Raw genomic sequence first — 23,942 nt, 5'->3', positions numbered from 1 at the left:
GATAAAACACCAAGGTGTACTTTTTGTCGGCCATTAGTCTTAAAATGTCTACGAGACAGCTCTGTGTTATTGGTTGTTTTATTAAACTTCTTTAAAAGCCGCCATGCCGTCGTTTTTTGAAAAGAAATTTAAACTTGTTTTATTATGTTTATTGCTCTAAAAAAGCTAGTGCAAAGTGGAGTTTGTTGCCTTTTATCCGAATGCTTAACATTGACCGACCGGTGGGCAAATTCGTTCATATTCAATAGAAATGTAATGAATTCTGCGTATTCTTTTCGGCATTTGAGACTTTATTTCCAATTCAACTTAAAGGCAGGCTTAAGATCATAGGTTTCAAATGAATCCGAGTTTTAGATCTAGGGCTCCGACTACGATCATTGAGTAATTCATATTGTGGTTTTTTTTTGCCCGATAAATGCCAAAAAATGGAGTCAAGTGGAGTTATGGGGCCGTTAAATGCTCCAGGAAAGAATTAAATTACCGGTCAGTTTCCGTCGTAAATTCAATTCGCTCTTTAATTACCCCCTCCTCTTCTCCCTAGAGCCACACACACACACACACACACCCAAATGACAGGCTCGATTTACCGCATTAGTGGATAAGCAGATTGGCTTGTCGGGCTTTTGGGTGGCTTAATTTTTGTTGCTTTTCCCTTCCTCTCTGAAGGACTTTACTCACAAATTTATACAATTTGCTTCTCAAAGTTACAGCCACTTTTCCAGGAATCCGTTTACAAACTACGTAGCCTAATTGCCTCTGGATAGCTCTCAATTAGCAATTGTCACACCCTATTTGATCATATTAGCCGCGCCTCCTTGGTTCTTGCAAATTCATTTCCATTTAAGTAAACGCATTTTATGGGGAAATTATGGTACATTGTTACCTTTAAAACTGTGGAAACGTTTTTAAGGCTGCAAATGACAAGATGGCAAGCTCCATTCATATTCTTTGCGGTAGGTACTTCAATTTCCTTAGAATTTATCTTCCAATTGCATGATCTCTCCACTTTTAAAATGCACCGGTGTCGCAAATCGTGCATTGAGAATTGGGTTTCCTACCCCTTCTTTCAGGACTGCGGGTCGCAAAAGCGATGGTGCACCTAATAGTCTGAAGACGGTTCTTGGTTTTTACAGAGATACTGCTACCGTCATTTCCATGTTGAAACACTTCCGTAACGGATGAAATACTTATGTGGAGAAGTATAGCGCACTCAACTGATTTCAAGTGGTTTTCAACGCATGATTGAGTTACTATGTCAGTTCTCCACGCTTTAAATATTTTACGCCTTTTATTTTGCTCCTTAGTAATGCATACAATTACTTAGCTTGAAGGTAGGAGTTATGCTTTATCATTCGGGAAACCTGGCTCAACAATAACCAACTAGTCTGGCGTGTTCTTTTACAAAAATATTATCAGAAATAGGACTGTGTCATAGCTTCCGTTTCTGTCAAATTTAGGGCATTGAAGGGGCTATCGGGCTCGATCTTTTGCATTGAAAGTGACACTTATTCAGGTTTACTTTTTTCGTGTATCATGAGCTAGCATCTTCGTGCTTCAAATGGACTACAGCAAGGACCTGTATCTGATCTAACTTAAACACATCAGTTGGGGAGCTGCACCTTTCCCGAAGAAGACCTTATACGTATAATTGGAGAATGTTTGTGAATCAAATAGGTGCTTAAACTGCCACGTTCATTCTCATGGATAAGTTGTGTAGCTGGGTTGGACGTTCATAACAGCTTTCTGTTATCTGCTATTTCAAAGTGGGAAGGTCGCTTGATGCTTGCACAACACGGTGACTGCAGTGTTGCATAATGCAAAAATCCTGGTAGCTTATTCACGCACCCAACGTCAATTTTAGATCAAAAGTAGACGCAGTAAGCGTACGCTTTTACTCACCGAGTTGAAAGGTTCCAAAACGCTACATTGGCAACTAGTCCAAATTTAGTCCGTGAACCAGACGATAAATGAGGCCGTATTCAGAGAAATTTTAATTTAGGCTCTTTGATATCTGTAATGACCGGAGGAAGGAGACAATGGTGCAGTTTCCAAGCGACTGATGTTTATCTCTGGTTTATTTAGCGGAAATTCAAAAAGACTATTTCCTTTTCTCACTACTATTGTGAACAAACATAGTAATGATTTTTGTTGTCGTTGGAATGTCCATACTTTCGACCTTACAATGTTTCTGCAAAAGTAGCTTCATCCCTGTAAAAAATATCAACGCTAATTATCTATAAGTACAGCTTTAGGAGGTCTAGCGGGTGTTTCAAAACTGCTCCCTTCTAAAAATGATATACTTACTCATTTTTCCTCTCTTCCACCATTTTTTTACGTTTTTTTTTGTTTTATAGTCATACTCTTTTGAAAAAAGTCCATCCGTTTTTCGATTACGAAGTCTTTTTAGTGTGAGACCTTTACGCCGCCATTTCAGCTCAAACCACTATCTCTCTCCACGTTCAACAGCCAATTTCCAACCGATTTGGGTCTTGATGATGCTGATTGTCTCAGCTGCTTGGGAAGCCGTAATCCCGACTTAATGCCTGGTAAGAGGAAAAATACTCACACACACGCACCCACATAAAAATGCACGGTCGGGTGTTCTCATGCTCTCGCAGTGTTTATTACGGGATTCCCATATCGCAGTGTGCTGTTGGCCCGCACTTCTGCGTTTCTTTAAATGCAGGCAGTGGATAAATGAATGATTTCACTTACGATTTGTCCTTCTCGCTCAATCGTAATTTACTTTCTCATAGTGTTCTCTCCTTGGGCGAATTCACCGCGGGTCTTTGTCTCTCTTTTTATTCTTGTTGGACCTATTTTCTCGGTGTTTTGCCATTTTGTGAAATTTCTGGCGCACCGTTATGTTAGACAATGGATCAGCTTTAGATTTTAAAAGTCGACTTTACCAGCCCACTTCAAGGGTTATGCAGTGATTCTGGAGTCGCCAATGCAATGTCATACATGTGGTTAAGCTTTAATTTGTAAGGTGCGTTTGCATATGCAATGGAGGCGATCATGGTGGCTCTCACTAATCACCTTGAAGTGTTTTATTTCATCGGCCGGCTTTTGAATTATTCATCCTTCTTTGCTGGAGCACATTATCCACCCACTGTGGCCAGTGAAACTTTCATGCGGATGAATAAGTTACCAGCTTCTTTTGTATAGCGTTGGCTTTTTGCTTAAGAAGGAAAGTAGTAGTAATGTATTTTTGTTGTCTGTATAGTAACTCTCCGACTCGGTTTCAGTTCATCAATTTCCAGGGCATTTGTTTTGGTATCCAAATGACCGAACCTCGTCTAAGGAATACTTCAAGTATGTGAGAATATGTTTCCCAGTCAGTAAGGAATGGGGTCGATGGAGATCTAGATATATCTTGAAGTCTATCCCTTCTTGCTGGAATTGATGCATGAAAAAATCGCAAAACACGCTTTTTCTTATGCATGCGAACTTATTTAGTCAAGTTATTTTGATTTTGAATCATTTTGGGAGGTTCAATTGGGGTTGAAGTCATTTTTACCCACGATCTGATGTTCTGAAAAAAGGCCATTTCTACTCCCCAGCTGAACCAATTGTTCGAGAGAGCTGTGAGCTAAGTATGCTGACTATGCATTTACCATTTGAATGAGGGCGATTTTTAAAGAATATTTTTAAGGAATTTTTATATGAAATGTCTGTTAATACTGGTGGCTTTAAGCAGCAATCTCTTCGTACAGTAAAGGGCATGTTCAAAACCACACAGGCTTCATTACTCTTTTAAACTAGTTTAAGGCGCTACTTTTGCTCTCGATTTTTATGAAAGTTTCATTGTTACTAGTGCTTGTTTCTAGAGTCCTCATACTACTTTCTTGAAGTTGAAGACACCGAAAAATTTATCCAAATGCATTGTCCTTATTCTTATCTCACAAATAGTTTGCACTCACTGTGGCCTAAAACAGCTCTTTATCATTTTTTTTCTAAACTAACACTTCATGGGTGGTTATAATCCACATGATACTTCTGATTTGTTGCACATCTGTCCGGTTTCTGTAAAGCCACATTTATTACGCTAGATTTAACGGTAATCGGGCAGGAATCGCTGCAAATGAATGGGTCGCTGTGTTCTAATCCGGGTAGTCGTTTTGCGCACAAAATTTACCCAGATTTAATCTCCTCCGATTTCTGAAACAACCCGTTGCTTTATTCAAGAAGATCGGATTTTAGTGCTGATTAAATGTGAAGGTATATCATTTCTATAACCAAGTAACCTTGCTATGCACTGAACTGTTGATAGCATTTTATGCATTATTGCGAGACTTGTTTTCACTCCTGAGTGCGACCTTATCATTTGGACCATCTAGACAGTCATGCCAGTAAAGATATCAGCTACCTTCATCTAACAGTCATTGGCTTTACGCATACATGCTCAAGCGGACATGGGCTCTTTCTAATTAGAAAATTTGCGAACTTCAGGATTGTGATGGTGACACACCACTGCATGATGCAGTCTCTGGTGAAAACCTTGCTATGGTGGAACTGCTTCTGGCCAACCGGGCGGACCTTGCGATAACTAATAGCCTCGGACACAACTGCCTCCATCACGCCGCTATGTTGGGTAATCCTAGGTACGTCTTCACACCTCCCTGAGCACATTTTCAGCTGTTTTTGAAGCAGGCAGGCGTGTTTGCAGCCTTGAATTGTTTTGCTTGCTTGTATTCCTCTGCGCATATCTACATCTATTATTTAATTCGTTGCTTCTCTTGTTCCACTGAAAAAGTTCCTCTTAGCATAAAGTTCCGCTTTTTCGATACCACTGTTGATCTCAATAGGAACACTCGGGCCCCCTTTCTAAACCTATCTCTTAGTGTACAGTTTCCCTATTATAGGCTTGCTCTCCATACTAAGCCATTACCATGGTTCCCAAGCCCCTTTTCTTGCTTCAAACAATCCTTGTGGATTCATGCCAAAATTGTGTTTACGAGTTTTAAAGGAAGTCTTCAAGTTTCTACTTTAATTGCTCTAAAAACACAAGTTTTGTAAGAGATGGTATCGTTGAAAGAGGGGTATTTGAACCACTATTACATTTTCCTCTTTCAAATGGCGAGTGGATCTCGTCTCTATGCGTAGAGAGCCTATTTATTCCTTTCGAAGCCCCATTGTACCTGATTCTCTGGCAATGAATTTCGCAATCCACGAGCTGACACTTTGAAGTATCGTCGCCTTTTTTGCCAACAGAATCACTACTTCCCAAAAATCTTCCCTATTACTTGGAATTTGGAATGTGACATTTAAATGAGCTGTTTGTTAAGGCCTAAAAATTGCAGGGCCTGTGCGTGTAAGCATTTACTCGAGTCAGTGAACGCGGAGAATATGGTAAAAATAAGGCGTCCCATTCATTTTTCTTCTTATCACTGAAAATGATCATCGAATGAGGATGAAGCTACAAAAAAGGTGTACCATGGAAATAGGCAGTATTGATCAGTCCCACACAAAGTTGTAGACTTTGTCTATTTTTAGCGAAAAATATGGTGTTTTGCAGTTTATAAACTCGATATCATCCGCTCTTTTACCTTTCCATGGTTACTGTGTGTAGTTTATTTCTCATTATTCCAAATGTATCTGGTAATATGTTGACTTGCATAGGAGAGTGTTCCAGAAATACAGATTTTAACATGATGTAGGGAAAGTAACACTTCAAGGAATTGTAACACTTCAAGGAATTCCACCCTCCTAAATTATGACACACATTAGCCTTTACGGGTCTGTTTTCCTTCTTTTCAAATAGTTCAGATTTTGAATCACGCCATGAGAAGGAGTACTCATGGCACCACTCGCTAGCGCTAACTTTATCCGCTACGTACAGGTCCCCAAAAGCTGGGGGTGACTAGTGTGCAAATTATCCCCCAATTAAGCAGCATGAAATCCACCAGAAGGAAAAGAGGCTTTAACCCCACTTATTATCAAATCCACTCAGCTGCCTTGATCCGCGTATTCGTCGCGTATTTTGTGGCGGGAGACTGGGGTTAATCCCTCTATTCCCCACAGCTGCTTTATTTCAAAGTAACACCCAAATTACGTTAATAGGGCGTGCTACTCCTTCTCATCGGGATGAAGAGCACACTCGCTTGCATTGTGTAATAAGATTTACTACACTGTCAGCTGCATAGGCAGTCGAATGTGAAGGGAAAAAAGGCTACGAGGACGCACTTTTAATGTGATTTCCCGTTCTCTCCTTTTCCATTCATTCATTCATTTTCTGTGCAATTTGGATCCTCTGTATTGCCATTTGTCCCCTTATTTCGTGTAAATTAGTGCGTTTTTGTGTCCTGGTGCTTGTTCCACTACCTCCACATTGACGTTCTTCACTAATGAGTTAACTTGAGCATTTTCTTTGTCCACTTTAACCTCCTCCTGGACACTCGATCGATTTTTTGTTCAAAAGACTGCCTAATGCATCAAATGACACCCTTTACATTCATTTAGGCAACTTCAATTACGCGTATTCAAGCCAAATCAGAGCTTTTGGTTTGCGTGTCTGAATAAATTAGTAAGCCCATTGAAAAGCTCTCTAAAATTTGAGTCTTAAAATCAAGCTCCTTTGAATTTTATTCGTGGCTGCTTCCTCTCTGACTGAGCCTTTGATCTGTCCATACAGACGGTGATAAAATTGTAGGTCGATTTAACCGGGTTCCGGTTCTTTGGGTTAGTATTTGATATCCCCTTTCCTCAGTAATTAGTTGGTTAGGAAAATAAGCAGAATTACTCTTTCCTCAACACTAATTTCAACAAAAAGCGTGTCCAGGATTGCGTGCATTTATCAGTGGCTGGACAACCCTCGACCTTCGTGTTGAATTAACACTTCGATCGTTCTCATTCTCCTTTCGCCTGTCAGATGTTACTTAGCCGAACCACTCACTCGATAATGAAACAGCCTGTCCACTTCCTCTATCTCCCCTCCTTCCTTTACTCCTTTCACCCTCTTAATGAGACCACACATCTTTACATAAAAAAATTAAAACGAATTTTCTACAAGCTGAGGCTCTGTGGAATCCGCACAATTTGAGTCTCGCCTTTTCAATTTTGATTCATTAAGTGTTCTTTTTTCTTTCTGCTTCTAATTTTGGTTATTTTACCCTCTACGCCCAGTTAAGGCAGCAACAAGGCACAAATTTTTATTTTCTTTGTTGTAAGGGCTGTAAAATCAAAATTTTAACGGTGATGAAGATTCAAGCATAGGTACAGCTCAAGTTACACTTCATTGAGGTGTTCATGATCTGTTGTTAGCATAGGCATAAGTAAAAAATGCTGTCGAGAACCACTTCGTACACAAGTAATTTCAGTGCCGGCTTCCGCCCTATAATGCGTTAATTGTGCAATGGTGTATATTTACGGCAATCATGCATAAATTTTCGTTGTTAAGTGATGTACCGGTAAGTGGTGAAATATGGACAGTGTCGTTGCCGGACAATACCAGGCGATACAGCGGAAACACTTTTGCAGTTAATCTATCCCCTAACTTTGCCCTGCTTTGAAACACTTTTTATTCACAAGCTCCGTCTCTTTGAGCCTACGAGTTGCCTCGCCCCGTCCAAGTTTATTCAACTTTTAATGGAACCATGGCTTAGATATTTGAAGGGTTGAGAACATCGTTAGTTATCAATTTGGTAGTTAACGAAAATGTGAGATCTTTAAAAGTTCCTAGTGTTATCAATCTCGTTCACTATCTCCTTTGTAATTATCGTTTTGTGTCCCACATTTAATTACGAGAATGAAAAGGATTCGTTGTCGCTTATTTTTTGTTTTCCTTCACCCTATAGGCCTTTAATTAAGTACGGGAATCTGCATCATGCCTCTGCCCTTCTCCTCCTGCAAGGAATTTTATAGCCATACAATCCTAGAGAGGCATGAGTGTATTCAACAGCTAGTTAACGTTCTGTCCTTCTACTTAACATAATAATACCGTGCTGAGGTGACCAAAGCACTACTTTGGCCTAAGAAGCACGCTTAAGCAGGTTCCGTTATTGGAATGCTGAGAAAGGCAAGGCATATTTGTGTACGTGTGCACTGGATCGAGAAATAGTGCTGACGCTTCGTTTTGTGCTTCCGGCCAAATCAAAGTAATTGAATACTCCCGAATTGGAGACACTTGCTGGGTAAGAGAGAATTAGATTTCTTACACCAGGAAGGCCATTCCTTATCCGCTAGATCAAGTACGCGTCACTATTGGACGTTTTTTTCCGGTTTTATATTAAGAGAAATCTGGAATGAACACTTCCCTGTTTCGTTTATGTTTTTTTGCACAAACAATCCCCTTTTCTTAAAAGTACTTCTTTCAGCTAGATTTTCCGAAGGTTTAAAATGGGTTTACCAAAGATCGCTTTACGTAAGTAGAGTATGTAAGGGTGTATGTTCCAAAATATACTGTTATTTGGGCTTTGTATCTCTATGGCGGCATATTGGAAAGTAGGGAGATATCACTTATGAAATACACCCATATTTTAAATCTCATTTTGTTTATTTTTCAAACACAGAATATTATCGCTCTTTTTCCGTGCTCACCACGCCCGGGTGCTAAAGTTCACGACTTCTGGTAGATGTACTCGCCCCACTTTGATTGCTAAAGTAGCACGTAGAAAGCTAAAATGTATGACAATGGACTTCATATTCCTTGCTTGCTCACAACGCTCCACCTAGCTCAAGCTACGCGTCACAGGCGTTACCCGTCTTTTGAAGTGTGGCGAACCGTGGCTGAAGTTCACCCGTAATTATTTGTGTTTTCCTGTACACATTGTGTCGTTTTCAAAGCTCGTTGAGTGCGTCAAAGTGTGTAGGTGGTTGGGCGGAGGACAGAAACAGGCGGCTTACTGCCATTTGCTCCGGCCCTGGCAACCACTGTCGGCTGCATTGTTCGCTCCGACTTCTTGCTCCCTCTTATTCTCCTTCCCATTCTATCCACCTTTTAAAAAAACATGTTTGGAGTTTTCTTGTAGTCTTGCCTCATGTCTGCATTAGTTATAGTGGCAAATTAATTCCTTTACAATGCATCTACGATTTGCCTTCGTAATCATGAAATCATTCTAGTTTCCTTTAGACGAATGATGAAAGGAGTGATGGCTTCATAAAATACGATCTAAAAGCTCCGGTGTAATGCAGAATTCTGGGATTATCTTCTGTTTTGGCCAAAAGCCCTAATTTTTTTTTTGTAATATCTCTTCACTCGTACTATGCTCTTCACTTTGACGTGTGTAAGTGAGCTTTCGGCTCAGTCACTCATACTGATGGTGGCTAAATTTTTCAGCTGAAAGATTGTCTTGATTCAAGTGGTCAACAAAGTGACAAAATGCTTAAAAGTGCATAAATCCTTTTATTACCATCAAGCTATCGCTATTTGTCCATATTCTGGCTTTCCTTTTTAAGTTATTGACTCTCGAGTCCTCAAATGCGAAGGCCCATAAATAGCTAAGTATTTGTGTCCTGTCATTTTGTACACAGGTTTTTCATTAAGGAGCGTCACACTGTGCACCTCTAGCGCAACCAACCAGCTCTCTCGAACTCATGTCCGAAAGTCGGACGACTTTGTCCAAAATCCGTGACCCGCATCCTGACACAGATGGCATTACCCACTCTCCTGGTAAAAGGGCATTGTTTACCTTTTATTCAACGATCACCCAGTTGTTGTGTTAAGGCAGAGTGCACTTTTTGACTGCCCTGGCGTTACAGCTTCCAGCCGCAGTATTGTTCCATTGGGCACACATTTTCAGTCGTCCAGATTGGTACATGCATTTGTCCCGCTCCTTTATGCAAAATCCAGGCTATCTTTGCGACTGTATTATTTTTTCCGTTGCCAAAATAGTTCTTTGAGTAGGATTTTTGCAAACTTGTAAAAGCCAAATCATTTGAAGAACTTGAATATGTTTATACCTGTTTTGACTATGGGGTTTAACTAATTATTACGCTAAGCCTTTGAAAGACTCTCAGCCCAGTGACACTCCACTTTAGAGCCGGTAGTCATCATTGGGTGTCTGTGGGTAGGCCCGAACCACAATCTCTCAATGAGCGCGGCATTTCGAATTGTTATACCCTTTCGGCTCTGGAGAACACATTAAATATAAACATTAACATTAAGTAGTTTTGTTACGAAACTTCAATTTTTATCATCAAAACAACTCATGAACTACTCTTTATCGTGGGACAGGACTAAGCTTTGTCATTAAAGCATCACTTGATGTGCTCGTTAAAATTAGTCGTTAGGAGAGCAGAAGCAAAGGCTGTCTAATGATATAAATTAAGATGATCATCTGAAAGAGGTTGGGAAATTTCTTTCTCCGTTACTAGGTTTTCATCATCTTTCTTTGTTTGTTGAATTCCAAGAAAAGATCCTTTTAATTCTCTACACTGCGGATTATTAACACCCAACGGCCCACCTGAGCGACTAACCCCAAAATTGAGGGATTGATAATATATATTACCGTCTCGTGACGGAATGACTGAATCAACTACCATCAAGTTGCTTAGTGGTCGGGCTCCTTTTCCGCACTGACAAGCGAAGAGACGACAAGTCAATCAACTTCCTTTTCCACATCGTACACTCGACAAATACCGCAAAACCTGCTTTGTTTGACCGATTTTGTCGTGCTGACCAAATCACCTAGGCCAGTTGTGATTTATTCATGGGATGAAGTTATTAATGGCTAAGAAAGAGGAGCAGCTATCTATCCGCTGAATTTTCGAGCCATTTTGAGCAAAAAATAGCGTCTGATGTGTCTCATTTTCATCGCCAACGAAAAACTCCTCCTCTCTGAGCTAAGCTGTTAAATACCAGATTGTTTGCCTAAGATGTTTTTTTTTTCCGCTGGAAAGTGGGTTCTTTCGTATTCACAAATCATTGTACTTTTTTTCCTACTTATCTAAAATTGTACAAATAACATCTGCAACCGTCGCGGTTCGATCAACGTTGTTAACAGCAGATCTCTCCTTGGGTAATCCTGATGCTGCCCTTCGAATATTTCACCACATTGACTTTCTATTTCACTATACCTCTTATTTTCCAAAGTGGGTCGTTTAGTTAAATCAGCACGACTATTTTCTTAACTGGAAAAGTTAATTCGGTCGTGCGAAATCAGACTTTTTTTTCTTCTGGAGAAATTTGTCTCGATTTTTTGCTTTGCCAAAAATGCAGTAATGATATCGTGAGGCGTGAGATTCGGGAATAAATTTTAAATGCACGGTCTACGTTCTGGTTTCTACTCCGTAAATGCTAGACCTGCATTAGTCGTAAACTGAAACTCCTTTAATTATCCTATTTTTGTAAACCAATGCATCGTAATTTCGCATTTCTTTCGACAGTGTTATTGTTATTTTCGAAAACTTCGCCGTTTTGTTTAAACATCCTTTCTTAGTCGCTGAAATGTAAGCGCAGTTTGGCTAAGTACCACTGCGAGGCACTGAGGCACTCTTCTTGAGATGTTCTTTTGATGTGCAGTTCACTCTCTACCAGAGGATAATGTGGCTATTAAATGCACAAATGCGAATAATCTCCATTGCGCCGATATACCCTGCTGCAATATGACGAGCTGTACCGTGTGGGGCAGAGCATACATCTGATATGAATGCTTTTAGCCTCTGCTGCTGCCACTAGTACGGCCCATGGGGGTGAAGCTGTTTAACGAGGCTAAAGGGAATGTGATTTTTCCTACTACTGCTGCTGCTGTGAGTTCAAATTTCACTTGCGTGCTGAGAATATAAGCCAAAATCTAACCATGTTTGCTTTTTAATGTGATAATTTGTGTTCTTATCAATTTTCAGAGTGCAGATTTTCTTGATCTTTTTTTCAAAACCACGTCTCAAAACATCGTTCCTGTCTTATTGTCAATGCGTTTTGCATGGACTATAGACAGTTTAGTGTGACTTATGTCAACCCATGGTTGAGTACTCGCTTGAGACGGTTGTGGATGTTATTTTCTGCGTCAGCCATAATTACAGAGGGTGTCATTCAGTTCCAACATATGCTTGCATAAACTAACAACGTGACAGTACTTTGTCACTGTTCCACAATTTGGGCAATCTATTAACTGTTACACTAGTTGGGTGGGTCATTTTTCTATCCTTCTCATCTAGAAGGGCGTTCCTTGATCACTTTGACTAACAGTCAGCTGAATTGGCCTCTACAGCCATATTTTTCACACAATTTAGCTGTAGTTTTGGCGAAATGTCTAAAATCCTTCCTAAAGTCGATTGTGAAAGCCGTTATTCTCCGTTCCGCGTTTGTATGCCCGCTGTGTAATCTTTGGACTCGTTAAAAATCCTCGGGCGGAAAATCACTGTTTGCGGGAGCACCGGTCGGGGTCTTACGCTCCCAGAGGACCACTAGCAGCTCAACTTTGTCCGATTTGTAACTTTTCGGTTTGCTTGTTTATTCATTTGTTCGTTTTTAAGTCAGCCCAATCACTCTTCCACAAGTGATTACTAGGACACCAACAACTTTATTATTATTACGAATCAGACAAAGGTGTTTTGTAAACAAATTCTCTTTACGTCATTACTTCCCTAGATGTTGGGGTCTCTTCCCACGTCTGCCTGGTGTAGGATTACAATATTTCGTTACCTATTGGAATAACCTAAAGGTTACTAATTTAGACCATAAATATCTGTTGTTTAGGTCAAATTAAAGCAGAAACCTGGGATTTGAAATGATCATTGGCTCAGTTGAGTGCAAACAGGGGATATTTACCGTACTTTGTTTTTGTCTGATTACAAGCGTTGTCAACGCTTCTGCCAAATATTTCAATGCCCACTTGCTTCAGATATCTAAAGGTGGGGCTGATTTCATGACATGATTTCTTCCTCCTACAGATGGCGGGACTGTTCTCGGGCCTTTCAAATTAAGCTGAATCAAAGCTCTTTTCCTTGTTAGGAACTAGCCGTCCTCTGGTCGTTTGGATAATTTTTTTTTGGCCCTGTTGACACTGGTGTTATTACAAAAAATTGTGGTAATCTGGCTTAAGGCATTTTTTTGTCGAATTAAGCTTCTATTTTGGCTTATATTTTTGCTCTTTAATGAGGGATTATTCACTTCGCTTTCTTATCCTCAATATTTTCATTACCATTGACAACCCAATTTTCTTAATTGATCCCGGTGTCACAGGTATGTAACACATTTTCCTTCTTACTTCATGATAATTTGTTGCACTAAGTCATTTTGTAAATGAACTGCTCGAGTCTAGCGCAACACGATGACTTTAAAATAGCTTTTCCTGAAGGTCTCATTCATAAGGTTTAATGAGCATATTGAAAAGGTTGAAACATTTAATTGGTCCACTGGCGAAAGAATCTAGCAAAGGCAGTTTCTTCTCATACCGCAAGTTACATACACGTTATGCATGTGGGTAGATTACTCTAGGGGAATTTAAGATGGAGTATCTCAATAAGCGGAATCTGGACTTGAACTGGAGGGCTAACTAGGGCGAAAAGATGCGATATGTATGCCCTAATACATCTCCCTCCAAAGTAGAGATTGTCGAACTAAAGATCTGAGACGGAGTTTTATCATACGAGTATTTTGGTTTGCTTTAAAGGCACAGAATTCTTAGGTTTGAAAACGAGTGAGCAACAGAAAAACAATCACTTGAACTGGAAAAAGTGTTCTTAAGGAACAACTTGCCAAACTTCTCATTCACTTTCTTGAGTTGTCTTGGGTAGGCAAACGTCAGTGGAATTGAGGCTGGCACCTCTGGACAATCCCTTTCTCTCAATGGCATAGTTTTGTTCATGTTGCTGTTCCTTCTGTTAAGGAGGCCATTGTCTCCTGACACCCTATCTATACTCCGCAAATAATATGGAAAATACTTGCCAATCAAAGAAATGCTTACGCGTGCGTGTACGGGCTTTGTACCTAACATCAGGGTGACGTTTTTTTTCCCTGATGCGTTCTGATTGCATTAGGCGTGAGCTTGATCTTGCCAAATCTCTGGACAAATTTTTTTCTATCAAAGGCATCAAATGATAAGCATGGCATTTTAAGCATGAAAAAATAATTCTCGTTAAACTGTGCCGCATGGAATCTGAGCATATTGTAATAAAGTTGAGAGAAGTGCATAAATGAATAAAATGGGCTAATAACAAAATGACGTTTTTGCATCTGCAGGCGGCTGGTTAATGGGGACCAAAAGTTTTCATTTACAGCTTTTCTGAGCCCCACAAATCAGCCTCTTGCGCAGAGCTTTGTTGAATCGTCTCGTGCTCTTGCCGCTTGTAGCATAAAATCTAACTTACAGAAATCCACTTTCCTTCATCCCTTTCCTCCATCGTACAGATAGAAGATCTCTTCCACGGTGCATTACGAATTGACCCCTAAATTAAGTGAATGGGAGCGATGTGTTATTTAATTTAGACAATTCTACTTACTACTTCAGTTGGTGTTGCTTACCCATTCGTGCCATCAAAGATTAAATGCATGAATTCGATATCCCTTAGGTTATCTTCGTATTTTGATCGCACCAAATTAAAACATGCAATCTATTTCACTTCTGGATTGTGCCAACACAGTGCGAATAATAAGAACTACCTTAGAGAACGAGCTTTGCAGCAAGTTGGATAGGGCTTGAAACAGAGCGACACGTGTAGCTATTAGACACGAGGAGGCGTGAAATATTTTTGACACTGAAAAGGAGGGAGAGGCTAGAAAAAGACTTAAGGAGCCACATACTTTCCCAAAATCCTTGAGTACACATGCCCACAAAGGGGCCACGGCTCCTCCTCCCCCTAGTAGGAGGAGGGAAAAATTTTTAAAGCATGCATAAACAATCCCCTCCTCTCGCGCCTTTGCTTTCTCCCAGCTTGCGTGGCCGACTTAGCACGCGAAATGCCAGTCAATTGTTGTATAGCCCTCTTATCTCGGCAATCCTATATTTCTGCCTTTCAGTGAGGAGTACACAACCAGCGCTTAAATCGAAGTCTTTTCGTCGACCGCAAACGTTGCATTACCTTTTTCCTTAATTCACTCACTTTTGCCACATGGATACCAGTAACATACACCAATTTTTTTACCTCAGCGTCTCATTTAAGCGTCTCTTCCAAGTATGTGGAAAAGCTCTTTTCAAGATTTGTTATGAGCCGAATGTGCGATGGGCCATCATGAAAATCGTGCCTTAATTTGAGCAGAGGTAGTAATAGTACTTCCACGTACAGTAAAAAGAAAAATGGAAAATTGAGATTAAAGTGAACAGAATAACGACTTAGAAAAGTGGTTTAGAAAGGCTAGGAATGATAGTCTGGTCTGTTGATTTGCCCTATCAGAGTAATTAATGAGCAGTGTTTTCGCTTGTCTGTCTTCGGAGTTAGGAGGCCCTCTTTTTCGTTCCAGTTAAACGGGTCATTCGGGTCCACCTAAACGACACACCATTCTCTGTCGACTGGCCTATTTCTTACACTACCAAAGGAGAATGGTGCGCTTCTACTTCTGCTTTGTAGAATGAAGCGAGCTTTTGATCTGTAACTGGACACTAAAGTGGATCAAATACCCCTAAATAGCAATGTTTGCCTAAAGAAGTAAACTAGCCTCGTAGCTCGAATTGTTTTTCTCCAACTGATTTCTAATGTGCAAATCTGTCACAAACAGTGGGAAGTAATAACTACCCACACAGAAGGTAGCTGAACTTCAAACATTATGCATAAGTTGCTGTGTTTGTTTGATTCCCATACATATCTTTCATGAAACCCAATGGTGTCGTAGTTGGTAGATGTCCCACACACACGCACGTGTCTGGCGAGTACAAATAAGAAACATGTGTATGACAATAGGGGGATCTTAAAAAAGTTTCGTTACCTGGACCACTGTGACATATACGAGGAAGCAGGTGGGGGGAGACAACGGGAGACCAGAGGACACTTGCTCCACGAGCTGGCAGTATTTTTGCTACATGTGAAGAAAATCTTTTTTAGGCAAATGTTGCCTTGCCTCTGATTGGTCCTCTTGCGCCTTCGTGCGGTTGCTCCCGTCCACAGAGTAAGTCCACGTCACTTGAGGGTGTTCATTGGTCCGAAGACGGGTTGAATAGTGTCCAACCCGTTAAAGTCCCATTCTCCTCTCTCCACCCTTCCTCCCATCCTCACGAGGTGCCTCTCCACTCTTTGTTTTGGGGGGTGTGCACGCCTCTGGATGTGTGCTTTTAGTGGAGAAAGTTGAGTTGTAATGGTGTTTTATTATTTGTACTGAGCTGGTACGGTCGGGACTTTGGGCTGGAAGCTTGAATCGCTTGTTTCGATCTGTAAAGTGCCAGTGATTATTGTGCACTAAGGTGAAAGCATCACAACTCAAGTTGTTCACAATAGTAAAACTCACGAACATAGGATTCCTCGTGCATTTATGCGCACGCATATTTTATCTTTTCCAGGCAGTCTTTTCCTAGTTTAAAATTCAACCATTTAGTTTTTCCTCTCTATAAATATAACCACTAGTACAATTCAAAAAGTAGCTCATTTCAAAAGTGCCTCCCTTCCCATCAGCCTAAACGGGTTCGATTCCAAATTGGCTGCTGGATTGTGAATGTGCTTTCTTTGTAAACGAAAACTTCTATCAAACAGATAATTGCATATGGGCGGTGAGGTCTCGATTGTCCATATCTACTGTGGTTAGGGGTTCTCATGAAAGTTTTATGCTTTACATTACAAAATACTCATTGAATATTTTCTGTTGACAGTTTAATCAGTTTGACGGAAATGAATGGTGAAGCGCAGCAGTGCGACAATGCAAAACAGGCGCCACGACTGCGTAGATTGACTTGGGCAATTTTAACTCTATAGTCACCCTTCATTAGCGAATCACTTGCACTTCTGTTTGATTGTTTCCGTAGTAAATTTCAAATGTGCTTTTGCGATACTATTCTTGGTCGTGAGAGATGTAAGAGTCGCACTTTAGTGGCAAGTTTTAGCGCATAAAAAATTACGATCGTTTGGCAGGATCGGACTGGCATCAGAACGCCACCTTAAATGCGATCCGCTCTCCAACAGTACCCCTTAATTTTAAAATCTCTGGCTCGATCCCCTTTTACTCTATCGACTTGTTCTCTGTCTTCGTCTAGCTTCTCGTATTGCCACGATTATTGTTGTCACAGAGTAGTGGGCTTGACAGATCTCGTGACGAAGTTCCGTGCACACAAATCTCCTCGAAATTCTCGGAAATCTACAGCAATGAAATATTTTAAGTAATAAATATTCAATGGAACTAATCGATGCTCTAGCTGACGACTTTAAATGAAAAATATCTTAATACGAATTAAAAACAAGTTTTCAAAGTGCTTTCGCAAGAAAAAGACGTATTTCAAGGATTTTGGTTAATTGTTAGATTTTGCTTTCTTCAAAAGAGTGAAATACTGATAACTGTATCCGATTCTTGCGGTGTATTTGACCACTCTCTACTTTTTTATCACAATCTTTTATGCAGGAAACGTGAGGGGAAAGCGAAATGTGTCAGCTCTCACGGAAAGGCTTAATGCCCTTGAATGCGCAGTTTAAGTTTAATACCCTCAGGCGTTCAGCCCTTTCAATCGCTCGCTTTTATAACCTGATCAAGCTGAAATTCCTCATATTTAGTGTCAAATGGAGGCCCAACCCTACATATATATACATATATATGTGTGCTTCTTACTTGAATGTTTTCGCCTTTAATTATGGGTGGCCTGTTTGACCACAGGCCATGGCTAGCCATATCATTTGTCTTAATTATTACGTCGACGCGAAACAATGTGACCTTTCGCATAGCGCTTTTCTGGTAATTGGGTTTTTCGTTTAAGTCGGTGTTTTACTCCCAGGTATTTGCTTTAATTTAAATGTTTTTCCTCTTTTATACAACCGTTAATGGGCAAGAAGAGCCTTTTGAGTGTGAGTGATTGATACTTGTTAATAAATCGCTTAAACTGAATTGGGTAGCTTTATACCTGTACTACTTGATGCAAGCACAAATTTTATGCAAGGGAATTAGAAGGTGGAGTAGAAGAAATGGAAGGGAGGAGAGGTGGGAAAGGGAAATGCGGTTTTGGTACAGTAACTTGCGGCCCAGCAAAAATATCTACAAGTCATGTCTCTATCATCGGGTGGTTATGGATTCCTACCTCACGAATAAGGGCTATCGAGAAGGTCATATTGTTTAAAATCGCTGAGCTGATTGCGTCAGACCATCGTACACCCTTTTGTGGAAGGAAATAAGATGACTTGTTATGGTTTTTTGCCAGCAAGATTTCGAACTGCGCAAAATTGTCGTAGATTTAATCACAGAAAGCCTAAAAATACTAGAAATTTTATTTCAATGTAAATGGTCCTTTAATCAGACTTACTTCTCGATAAAACTGCCTTGCACATGAATTTTATGGAGCTCACACTTTAAACCCGGTGTTAGTAATGTACTGATCTCTTGGCCAGCAGGCTCTTATGTTAAATTAGAACTCGTTCTTAAAAGAAATCATATTCTGCTGTTGTGACAGCATCTACCCGGTTCGTACCATTTTTGAAACTTTAACCAGTTCAGTGCATTGCCAAAAAAATATCATTTTTTAAAACTCTTTGAAGCATTGGTTCGACGTGTGTTGCTAGTCTGGTTCGGCCACAATCCCTTGAGCGAATGGTTTCTGCGTAGTGTAGGGCAGGGCAATGAAATGAAACTTCATTATTAGTTCCAAACTTCGTTCTCGCATATGGATGAGCTCGTTTTGCTTTTTTTTCTCATTCAGGTGTATACTAATTATACCTTTTGGTAAAAAGCCAACAGTAAAAATAGCATACGGTCCTCACTAGTGTGCAAATGAATGTACCTCTTAGACAAAAAATATTGGGAAAGGAGATCATAGCGGTGTCTTTCACCAGCGTATCCAACTATTCGAGATAGAACGCCGTTGGTTGTAGTAATACTGTTTGGAAAGACAAAAGATTTTAATAACGTAGAAAAAGTATTGGATCCACTTTTGACAATCAGAGGGTGAGTTCTTGGCCTAATCGCTGCATGCACAAAAGCATGATGCCATCTGGGGACAGATGTGAAATTGGATACCCGATTAGGCCAAAGACCTTGTCAATACTGTGTATATCGCCATACCACACACCTCCTATGGGTTATTTCTGCTCATGTTAGTAGAATACGGTCTCCCAATTGAAGGGGGGACCGCTTACGTCCCCCTCTCCCTTTCCCATCTCTTGAAACTGTCATCTGTCCTGATTTTTGGCTTTTTCTGTGATTTCAAGCTGTTCCTTTCTTTTCGGGATTGAAACAAACCCCTTTAGCCGGTTTTTTAGCTCATACCTGTTGGCTGGAGAGTTTGTTTTCCCAAATTACAGGCGGCCCATTCAGCTCTGGTCTTTTTTTAAATTAATTTTTCTTTTGCTTAATAAATCAAGTTAAATTTTGTCTTCCTTCGATTTAATTAACCTTTGGCTATCTAAACTGCCAGTGGAGTAAAATTTTCCTTATTAAATTTAGTCTTTGATAATTTCTGGTCCTAATTTAATCACCTACTGTTTCAAGTGGAAGAAAATTCTGCGCTTTTTTTCCGTTTCAGCAGGATAGTGAACAGAGCCTTAGCGTCAAATATCAGCTGAAAGGAAGGGCTAGGTGGCTGAATCATTTTGCAGATTCGCCCACCAGGACACTAGTCTTTGGTTAGCTTTTGAACTTTCATGTTGTCCTTAAATTTCTTTTCATGACAATGTTTGTAGTCTTTCCCAACAGTAGCACAATCAAATAAATGTAGTAATGTTATGCCTAGTAAATCGAAAATTGGAATGTCTTGTCAAAACTGTCAAGGATTCATGAATAGCAGCAACAGCAGCACCAGTGATTTTGTAATTATGATGAACTCCAGTCATTACCATTTACTTACTATGGGTATCAAGGTGGATTTGTATCTGTGGCCACAACCTCTATCTATACTTATATGTATTAGTATTTCTCCCCAAAAATCGTGTTTCCTATGGCTTTCAGCTTTTCTAATGTATTTAGGGGAAATCGTGATTTTTTGGGAGGATCAATGTCAAGTTAAATAAATTTAGTAGATTTTGGCACTACTTTAAAAGGAATAGCCGCCTGTTGTGTGTTTGTTTCTTTCCTCAAAGTTCGACCCGAGGCGAGACGCATATAGCTATCAACAAAGTCGGCGCAGAGTCAAGTTTTTTTGGGTTCTATTTCAATTGCGTGTTTCGAACTATGGCGAGGAGGCAGTCCTTCTCCCTTGCAAAATTCCGCCCGACTCAGCGCGGTTTCTTGCAAAGAAACTATCGCAGATATTCCTCCCTCCCTCCCCCCAGTAGGCGTTTTAATGTCTTTTTAACCAATTGCCCTTAAGCGGACGTGGTCCACACGATTTCAGCTGAGTTTTTTCTGAACCAATGATCCGCATCAATAAATTTTTAATCTCCTCTACCCCTAATGGGGAGTGTATACCGAGAGAGAGAGAGGAGGGTTTATTTAATTAACCTAAAGTATGCCGAAATTCTGGGCCATAAAACTTTTAGTTTGAATTTTTGGTTTGTTGGATGCAGCAGGATTGATAAAAAGGCCTACATTGTTTGCACACCGTTATTTAGCAAACTGCAATAAATCAGTCACTCGTCTACAAAGCCTGCACGCAATACTTCATTTTCCATGAAATTGACTGAACGCTTGACTTCGCTATGCATTGTGTACAAAAAAAGCTCCTCGCAGGACCATCGCACGTAACTTAAGATGTTGTCGCAGTAAATGCACCTTAATAGGAGCTTCCAATAGAAGGAGATATTTGTTTACGTCTGTACCTCGATCCACGCGTCCGTTCGCCTGTCCAACTTATTGGTTCACTAATTGAACATCTTCATATTGACAGGCCCATTCTTGCTCCTAATTCTTTGGTACATTCATTTGAGGAAGTATTGTGTAGATGGCAAAACACATTACTTCTATTTCGGCTCGTTTTTTTGTGGTTCAAAATTGATGCCTCCCTTGAATTTTTTGCGCATTTTCCCCATTTACGCTCATTTGAGTAACTTAGTAGCATATGTTTATGAGTAGCCAGCTGTGGTATTATTTCCATCATTTTCACAGTGGATCACCATTTGGCTGTTTTCTAACAGAAGTCTTCCCATTTGAATAACTAAAGTCTTGGTCTTATATCAATCTAGCTCTGAGGTTGCTCTTAACTTATGCTTGACTCAATTGAATTTTTTTTCTCCGTTCCGACCATGAATATCGGTTCTTGTATGTTATCTGCTATTAAAATGAGTTGAAACGAACATGGGAAGTGTGAGGACATGGACTGTCTCATAAAGAAGAACGATTTGTGGTACTTTTGATCCTCGCTGTCTTTCAAGCGTTATGTCATACACAGATGGTAAGGGAAGAAGGCATTCACACCATCCCCTACTCCCCCTCTGGAAATCCCCTCTGATTTCCCTTCCCGAGTTTTTTTCCTCACATTAAGACCCATTCACTTTGTGTATTCCCTAGTCGTTTAGCCTTGAAGATCCCTGATTTGGCACTAACACTTGATGTTTCACTTTTAGGGTGGGGGAGGGGTTGGTAATTAGTGGATCGTCTAAAATAGTACTGTGTTTCAGTTCGTAGGATTCTGGAATCGGGCACGATTTGAGCTTCACATTTCTTAAAAGTAAACTTGTTTTGGCGAAGAAAAACCGTCCGTATGCTTTAGTGTAAAATGAACTTCCATTTTTTTCTTCTAATGATTCTTTGAATCACCGCCAGTCATTAACGTCTCGTTTGTACTAATTTAAAAGTCTTACTTAACAGGCAATAGCTTCTAAAGGATTAATTTGGTGGCTCACTTACTGTGGAAGATTTTGGTTAATAAGCAGGTGTTTATTTCCATTTTTTATCGTTCCATTAAATTCTGACTTTATTCTAGCTATGCTACGCTTTGAGGAGCTTCCATTAATCCACGTTTGAGGTTTCGCCCTCTCCAAAGCTACGCTCGCAGTCTTTAACCCTGATCAGTAGTGTAGCTTATTGAAATTCAAATTTCTTAATCTTGTCATTATGCATTATGACCATTATAAAGTATTCCTTTTGCACTACATTTTTGGTACCAGATCATCATCTGCTATTTCATCGCCTCCGAATTTTGCCTTGTGGACTTGTTATTATTTGTTCAGTTAAATTCATGCGGGAGAGCTTCTCACTCTCGTAATACCGTCATCGTGTTTCGTACATCTGATGAAAAACATTCAAGGAATCTGAGGAATGTGTTGTGATAGCATCCAATCAAATTATCGCACCCGTCAATGACACTTTTCAACAATTGTAAAATCCTCAATCCGATTTGTAAGAAATATAATTTTTCTTCGTGCCTTTACCGAAGTAATGCCCTTTGACCTTGAAGTATTCACCAGGTACCAATCCTACAAAAAAACATTACACGCTCCTGCTGTGTAACCACCTATCACGACTTTTCTCTCCAGCCTGTTTTAGAGCATTTCATGAATGCGAAAATCCGTACTTCTAGGATTTCGAAAGGCAGATGTTCCTTTCTTTCCTTCCTTCCTCGCCCTAATACTTTACCTATTTTGGGACTGGTTCGTGCATTCTCTACAATTTAAGATGTGGCCCGTTTGCTTGCAATTTATTCCAATTTTTTTTTCTTGACCTACCGAAGTCGTTTTATTGCCTTCCCCCTACTTTCTGGCTCGCCTCTTACTAGCGCTTTTTACTTGGAGCTTAATAGAGACTTATTGATGATTTTTCTTTTAATCTCATAACTGTTATGCGGCTTGTTATGGATTTGGAGGTATCAATAAACGCCTCAATGTGGGCAACTGCTCTTTCTCCTGAATAGATTAATTATTTTTATCAAACGACCCCTTTAACAAGTTACTTTGAACATATTCTAACCTTGGACTTGGTCACTCCATCACCTGGTCTTCTTTCCCCTCAGCACGGTGCCTAAACTCGAGGTGTTTAGTTTGGGTGCTCAGCTTGCTCTGAGATTTTCGACCCAGCGGGTCAATGGGTTTTCTTGGCTGTCTCGAACTTTAATTTGTGGAGGTCATGGAGGTGGACCTAACGCATGGGATCGAAGCTAACTTTATTGCAGCGCTCGAGAGAAAATCAGGTCATATTGGGTGTTGTACTTCTCATAGTTTTTTTTTTTCAATTTTCTCAATGCTTCATTACCTGTGCTCACACGATTTATGGCTCGCTATGATTCGTGAGGCTGACTTTCAGAGCCCTTCTACTGTCAAGAAATGGAAAATGTTTGTGGTTGCTTCTGGTGCATGGTTCAGCACATCATCCGATTGAAAGATATATCTTCAAACAGTTCATGGAGAAAAATTTCCTAATAATGCAAGATTATTGTAACTAGGGTTATTAGCTGGTTGATTTCAAGGACCGTGCTTTCTCCTAAGTTGGGGATCTGACACTGTTTAGATCAGATTGAATATCTCGCTTACGCTATTAAAGCACCTATAATTCATCTGTTCTACTCCTAACTCAGTTTTAGAATAATCAAAATAGTTTCACTGCTGTTAACGGCGAATATCGACATTGAAAAGGTAAAGTGTTAGGTTCTACACATAATTACACCTTGCTACCATTCCTCACCCCTCTCCCTTGTGTTATGCCAGTCAATTTAACTGGAGGCTTAAACGATGTCAATTTATGGTCCATGAAGTTTGCCCTCATCAGTACTCGAGGGATAGCGTGACAGATAGGACTTGCCCATGTTTGGTGTTGTATGTAGTCAATTGCATTTTTAAAAGATCGTATCACTTCACCGACGACTAGAGTGGAGGGGAGAGGAGGATGGGTGGAGGTTACTGGGGTTACATTGCGGTGGTTTGATCAAGATCCAAAAGAGCCGTGGGTGGCACCTTTAAATGCGCCAATAAGACAAACCAGTGTCAGTTTTTTTGTCTTTTCCTTTATTCTTGAGAGCATTCTATGAGTCTGAACGCACTGAGATCTCTTAAATAAATACCGTTTTAGTCATTAC

At 40.2% G+C, this 23,942-nt stretch overlaps 1 protein-coding gene across 1 annotated transcript in view; it reads left to right on the top strand. All coding sequences in view use genetic code 11, as the record gives it.

Annotated features, from left to right (window-relative positions):
• EGR_08474 (E3 ubiquitin-protein ligase mind-bomb) overlaps positions 1–23,942 on the top strand; it is a gene marked incomplete at both ends in the record, with an annotated part of 47,949 nt that overhangs the window by 10,949 nt on the left and 13,058 nt on the right. The window contains one exon of the mRNA XM_024497723.1: positions 4,435–4,604. Coding sequence (XP_024347864.1) covers positions 4,435–4,604 — 170 coding nt within the window. The remainder of the gene's footprint in view (positions 1–4,434; positions 4,605–23,942) is intronic.

This window comes from Echinococcus granulosus, assembly GCF_000524195.1.
Source record: "Echinococcus granulosus chromosome Unknown EG_S00107, whole genome shotgun sequence".
NCBI classification, from domain to species: Eukaryota; Metazoa; Platyhelminthes; class Cestoda; order Cyclophyllidea; family Taeniidae; genus Echinococcus; species Echinococcus granulosus.
This window is presented reverse-complemented; position numbering and strand designations above follow the sequence as displayed.